The following is a 7,089-nucleotide window of genomic DNA, read 5'->3' on the forward strand; positions in this document are numbered from 1 at the left end:
GTATAGACATTAACAAGACTTGGAAAAATAAGATTGCTGAGGTATTTATCATACCGAGTATTGTTGTAACGCGGTTCACAATCTAAACCAATTCATTGAATTTTTATACCCTTTACGAATTTATGGGAAACCTGGTATGTTCAACCTATGCGTGGCCCTGCAGGTTGAAATGTGGCTATCGGAGTAATCTTGTGTGTCCCACGATCTTCAACCTAATTTGCAAAAGTGAACGAGATCTAAAGTTTCTCATGTTTTCATGTCGCAGACCCTTTGTAGTGACATCGTGGATCCCCCTGTATAACTACTCCAAGCCGCTGTGGTGGTCGAGTGGTTATAGTGACGGACTCGCGATGCGAGGATCCGGGTTCGAACCCCACAGTGGTGGTCGGCTGAAGTTGGTTTTCTGTGGTTCCCAACTTCAAGGCGCAAATGCGAGCCGATCTCCCCGTTAAAAAGTCTCGCCACAGAGAGCAACAGTCCTACAACGAAAAATCTTTCAATCATAACACTTCACTCATAGTTTGAAAAAAAACTGGTGGCAGATGGCAGCACTACACATAACAAGCATTACAGAGAAACAAAAAAAACTTCACGTCAGGTTTCACTACACGTACACGCACATTTCCCGCATGTACCGATTCGTTGGGGGTTCCGCGGGGGGTTGTGGGCGGGGTGCATGTGAGGTGTAGCAGTAGTAGGTAGGGCTCGTAGGTAGGGTAAAAAAGGGTTCGGGGATCCATGATGTCAGCCACCTCGTTGGGCAATTTGCCTGTTGTGGCGGTGTATTTGTATTTGTATTTGTATCATTTATGCAATGATAGGAAACGAAAAAAAATGATCCTGTGGATCTCTTTAAAAGTACTCACGGATGCCCGGGTATTCGCGGACCACAGGTTGAAAAACAATGAACACTACATCACGTCATTTAATATCAGAGCGATTCCATATTCTTCGGATTTGTATAAATGGAGAAGCATGATTGAGAAATCATCATCACATGTACAACGTTTCCTGAACAACTATTTTATTTGTCTGAAAAATCTCAAAAGTCCATGACTTCACTGGACATGCAAGCAACAACCTTGGCCGGGACATTTGTCATCTGCTGGCTTGTTGAGTTCAGCAGTTTCGACTTTCTCACCTTCTCCATCAGTCGTCTCATTTCCAGCGTTCGAATGACTTCGGCCGTTCAAGAAACTCGACTGGCTATATATGAGGAGAAAATATGTTGAATATGTATCTGTGAGGTGTTCGAATTTTTAGTGTCATTAGAACAGTTTATATGGAGGGAAGCGGCACAGTGGTGAAATGCTCGTCTACCACCACGAAGGCTACCATCAGGTCCGCATGTCGATCCTGCGAAAAGAACATTGAAATATTCTTTCCCTATCCGACTTGAGGTGATCACTCATAGATGACATCTCAAAATGGTACCTCCCAAAAAAAATTTTTGGCTGCAATTTAACAACTTCATTTGCCTTTGACAATCTTTTGATCTTTTGAATGCAAATGGCTCTTTTAATTGCCTTTGACAATCTTTTGATCTTTTGAATGCAAATGGCTCTTTTAATTGCCTTTGACAATCTTTTGATCTTTTGAATGCAAATGGCTCTTTTAATTGCCTTTGACAATCTTTTGATCTTTTGAATGCAAATGGCTCTTTTAATTGCCTTTGACAATCTTTTGATCTTTTGAATGCAAATGGCTCTTTTAATTGCCTTTGACATTTTTTTTACTTTAATGGGTAACTTTACTTGCCTTTTGAAATTTCTTGCCGTAATTGGCAACTTGACTTGCTTTTGACAATTGTTTGCTGTCATTGTCAATTTTATTTGCCTTTGACATTTTTTTTTGGCTATAACCGACAACTTTACAACTTTACTTGCGTTTGACATTTTTTGGAGTCAATTTGTGATATCCCGTATTTGTATATGAGGGAATATACTCAGGTCTATAGGTATTTACCGCGTTGTGTGCATTGATGCATTAATACCGGTGGATATTCCATAGGTGGGCCTCAATTGGCCTGCAGGTCGGAGGATGTGCGCCCCTGCTCTAGAAAGAAAGATTTCTGACCCAACTCAATCGCTGGTAAGTTACTGCATGGCGATATGACCAGAGATGGTGTTCAGTAAAGTTAAGATGTTTAATTTTGATAACCTGTTATATATAAATTGACGTTTCGATTGTGAGTTCATAGATATACATCGATTAAACCTCCATCTTTGGGAAGATAGATCTCGATATATCTGGATAGTGAAATTTAATGATCTGAAATCGGATGATTAATTAATCCTTCCCCTCATTAAGAAAATTTCGAATTGCTGTGGACTTCCCTAATTTCGGTGAAACTATATAAAAAAAAGATGAATTTTTGTGTGTCCCGAATTCCCTGAGAAATAATTCAATGCTTGAAATGATAAGGATATATTGAAATCTTTCCGAATCATTTGAAACTATGCTGAGATTTGTAAATATTCAGTGTTTCATCTCATAATGACCTTGCATCTAATGATACTTTGTGTGTGTGTGAGTGTAAACTAAGAAAGTCTAGCTGCTGGAAACTATTTTGAAATGATCTCTAGGGCGTGATAAAATTCCACTCAGTGGTTAATTTCAAAAGATCACACACTGCATTAAGACAGGGGTTCTGAACTTCCTCCCACCCGCGACCCACAATTAACAACAAGATGAGTTTTGCGACCCATGGGACTGTTTGATTTTCGACATTTGTGAAACCAGTGATGCAGTAACTGCATTTATAACTAACTGTAAGTGGATTTGTACGGCTCATCTTGGAAGCCACTGAGGATCAGGTTCGGGTTGTGACCTATATAGCTCAAGAATAATTTGCCGTAATTGGATATGAATGGCCCATCTCGGAAGCCCCTCTGAATCAAATTCGGGCTTTGACTCATAGTTCATAAGTCGCTAGCTGTGAGTGGATTTTGTAAGATCCATCTCGGAAGGCCCTGATAATCAAGTTTGGATCATGACCCATAACTAAAAAATTCCAGTTCGTAAGTTGATTTGTATGATCCATCTCACAGAAGTCCCAGATAATCAAGTTGGGATAGTGACCCATAGGTTAAGAATCCTTCTCCACTCTTCCTCCTCATTAAGGTCTTATCCGGAAAGTCTAATTGTCCTTCATGTTATTGAAGCTAGGACCGCTCTCATGTTCAATCTGGTCTAATAGTCATTCGCAAATATTTGCTTCCAATGTTTGCCTCCCCTGTTGCAATAATGTATCTGTGGCATAGGCTACACACTTGACCAGCTTAGCCAAATCGCTCTTTGGCTGAACACTTGCTTCCAGAACACATTGATACGCCAACGCATGTTGTGATCGTTGGCGTTCTTTGACCAATATGTGGCCAGGCGTATTGACATTTTGGGAAGCCAAGGCGACTCTTTTGACATTCGGTGAATATTAGTAGTATCGGTAGTAGTATTTACTTATTATTATGTGGTATGTATTTCCACATAATTGAAGTAAAGATGGCAAATGCTTGAATTTTCATGTTATGCAAGGATCGTGTTGAAGGTCTGCCTGCTCTCTGCGGAATGACTTGGGTGAAGGCTGGAAGGTCCTGGTCTCTTTAACGAGCCTTCTAATACCTTTCAGCCTCCAACATTTTTGACGATAATTGACAATAGTGGAGCAGCCACAATACTCACCCATGACCAACCTTGGAACGTATCAGATCAAGCAAGGAATCGCCTGTCTATAATGATGCCGCAATCGATATTTTTCAATCGGAGTTTTTTTTTTTTTTTTGCAAATTTTAGTGTACGGAATCAAATTGTATGTTTTGGAATTATACCTGAGCTTCTGGTTGACGCCACACATAGCAGATATGGCTCCCATTATCGAATCGACGGTCGAAATGATGGACACGAGATAAATGGGCACGGACGTAAAGCATATCCACAATAAATCAGATGGTAAGAAACCGGCTGTTGCATAGGCCATGACCTAATATAAAGAATATATGATGAGAGAAAATGATTCAACAACATATTTTTTTTTATATGACTCAGGGATGGAGTTGGGAAATTTGTGAGATTTTTTATTGATAATTCGTTGAGGTAATGATTATTAATCGCACTGAATTTTCGAGCGATATGAAACCAAAACGGGCAGTTTTCATAACCTGAGAACCCTGATCAGGTCAGAAAGGCCCAGTTTGCAACTGGCTCCCATTAATATTCATTTTCTCGACAAATCCATGTTTCTATACCGATGAATATTAATGACTGGAGAATGATGACTGATGACTTTTGAATATCGATGTTTTAGCCGGTTTTGAAATCATCTCTATATTTTCCAACATTTTTTCAGGTTACGTAGCTTTCCCAGTATAGTTTTTCGAAAGCAGAGAAGGTTTCCACGGATACTCTTTTGATTTGGGGCTGTTTCCCTCAATCCATACAAAGATGAAAATTCTGAAAATTCCCCAGATTTTATGTTAAATTACAAAACCAGGGTGAAATTCCATAAATTGTGATCCTGTTACGATGCACTAATATTCCGTACGACAACCTGGTCCATATTAAGAAAAAATTTCTAACTAATTGGTTGCCGTTATGATAATGCTAGGAAACAACACAAACCCATAGGTAATGTTCTGAAGTAATGAAACAATAAATTCAATTTTCTGAACAAATGAAGGCTAAATATCGCTGTCAGTTAACATTACCACTCAAGACAAGCTCCGAATCCCCATCGAGCATCGCATCCCATAGCCTCACTCGAAATATTCAGATAATCCAAAGCCATGAATCATGTCATTTTTGACCAAAGGACCTTCTGAGCCTCAGAAATTCTCTAGTGAATGACAGGGTCTTCGTGAAACCACAAATTTAAAACTGATGTTAAGTTTCGAGATTTATGTTCCAGAATATTTCCTGATGACACTCCAATATTATATTATTTTGAGTGATATAAATGTTTTTTTGACAAATCTATACGCGTTTTATATGTTACTCTTTCTTCGGGGAAGGGAAATCAATCCATCCATAACAAAATTAAATAAAATAAGGTCTGAATAAATTTAATTCTCACAACGTGCTAAGTTTGAAGTCTGAGCTCTCGGCTTGGTGACAAGCCACTTCCCACATTGCTCAGAATTCAGAATCAGCCACGTCGCGCAGAATTTATAAGCTACTTTAAGCATGCGCCTTTATATACGGTGCTAGTAACTTCAGATCATGTGTAGTAATGTAATATAGACTCTGTGTGTGTGTGTGTGTGTGTGTGTGTGAGATTTCGTTTTCTGACAATCACCTCCGTAGTGAATTGTGACTAAAATTCTATAGAGGAATGTGTACGAGGTGCATGTACGGTTAAGTAATATTAGCAACTTTAAATCACACCTCTCCAGGGCCGCTCTCTACTTACGCGGGGTCCGGTGCGAAAACAATAGAATGCTAATAATGTTTGAGTCCATTGGCCCGATTTTATATGTTCTGGGATAAGAATCGGCATCAAAAAATTCATACGTTATTGCAAAATTTTCAGGAAGATGAAAAATATTCATACAAAAAATCAACACAATTAAGAGAGCGTAAATTAACAAAAATAATAATTTTAATGGAAAATTTGAACTAAAGATAATTTTAAATTGATGGAAGATATAGTTCCAAAACTAATTAAAATTAGAACCTGATGGGAGAAATTGTTTGAGAACTAGTGAGAGAAAATCCAGAATAGATTAATCGAAAATGAGAAAAAATAATTGTGTCAACAATAATTCCCGCTCCCATGAAAATTTTGAATACAATTAACAAATAATTACAGAATTGGTGGAAATTCAGGATTAGAACCACGTGGGGCCCGGTGCGATCACACCTGTCGCACACGCCTAAAGGCGGTTCTAATGGCGCCTGACTAAATAGGGGTTCTTGAGAAGAGTGACTTTGACAGATCGTCGAAACTCTAAATAGGAACAAGGATCATATCGTTTTCTGGTATAATCCTCTAAGAAAAATCGTCCGAAGAGCCAGTATGACAACTGTGCATCAAAATTTTCCGCAACGTTATCTGGCCATCTTATAAAATTGGCTTATATCGCCGAGGAAGAGCGATATTAGGGACGCCACCGGAAAAAAAACGATTTCGTTACGAAAACCAATTTTCATCAAGTAGCATTTTAACAAAGCTGCTTCATTTCTACCCCCCAAAAGTCCAGTCGTGTTGGGAACTGTACTGGCATTTATAAAATTGCCCTCATAACTCATATCGAATTAGCTTACCGTTTAAGAACTATTTAACGAATAAACAGGCTCAAAATTATTATGGAATGATTGAAAATTTACTCACGTCCATCATGATGCATTTCGTGTAGTTCGGCTGAAACTTGTACCCGTAGAAGTTCAGTGCCTTCGTCACCATCCTCCCGCACGAACTGATCAGGGTCGCAAGTACCGCCCTGGCGAACGCGTGAGTTATCCAGTTCATGGCGTGTGCGTTCGCGTATGCATCGGAAAAGACTTGCCACTCGGGGTTCTCGCCGCAGGTCATGAACAGCGAGAAAGCTATCAGAAGAACGAAACGTATCTTATAAGTCATGGCGATAAATCTGAAACCTGGTCAACTCTTCAAGTATGGTTGGTGTTTGCGGCTATCCAAAACAGGGCGATCCAATTTTGATTTAGGAATTTATTCAATTTTGCTGCCGAATACTTTGTGCTGGTGAATTGTATCGAAAGGTATCGAATAATATGAGCCTTCTTCCGAGTACCTGCATGAAAATAATCGCGACAATGTGCGAGATTTGTGCAACAATGATTTCTGTTTTCATACGTAAGTGTTCTATGGATATGCTGTATTTTCTGTTGTTGTTGTGTAGGTGCATGTTCGACTCTCCAGTGTGAGGAAATTTCACAAATGAGTAACTTAGAAAACGCAGTAACGCGTATGAAATTATAATGGACGGGTATGGATGCTTGCCTTGCATTCCTATAGATGAGAATCATGTACGATTCCTTTCCGATTTCCGACATTTTTCGAATGTCCTTAGTGCGAGAAATGTGAAAGTTCCTATTCCATAGTAGGTAAAAATAGCGGGGAAAAGCTGTTCCCAT

At 39.2% G+C, this 7,089-nt stretch overlaps 1 protein-coding gene across 1 annotated transcript; it reads right to left on the reverse strand.

Moving 5' to 3' along the window:
• Positions 1-1,010: 1,010 nt before the first annotated feature.
• LOC149064672 (uncharacterized) lies at positions 1,011-6,726 on the reverse strand. The gene is made up of 3 exons (XM_089255489.1): positions 6,326-6,726; positions 3,828-3,979; positions 1,011-1,206 (listed from the first exon to the last, which is right to left on the reverse strand). The coding sequence occupies exons 1-3, from the start codon at positions 6,572-6,574 to the stop codon at positions 1,059-1,061; spliced, it is 549 nt and encodes a 182-aa protein (XP_089111615.1). The 5' UTR covers positions 6,575-6,726; the 3' UTR covers positions 1,011-1,058.
• Between the last annotated feature and the right edge of the window lie 363 nt (positions 6,727-7,089).

This window comes from Pholcus phalangioides, unplaced genomic scaffold (assembly GCF_987345545.1).
Source record: "Pholcus phalangioides strain wild (caught in Gottingen) unplaced genomic scaffold, Ppha-v1.0 ptg000042l_1, whole genome shotgun sequence".
In the NCBI taxonomy this organism is placed as follows: domain Eukaryota; kingdom Metazoa; phylum Arthropoda; class Arachnida; order Araneae; family Pholcidae; genus Pholcus; species Pholcus phalangioides.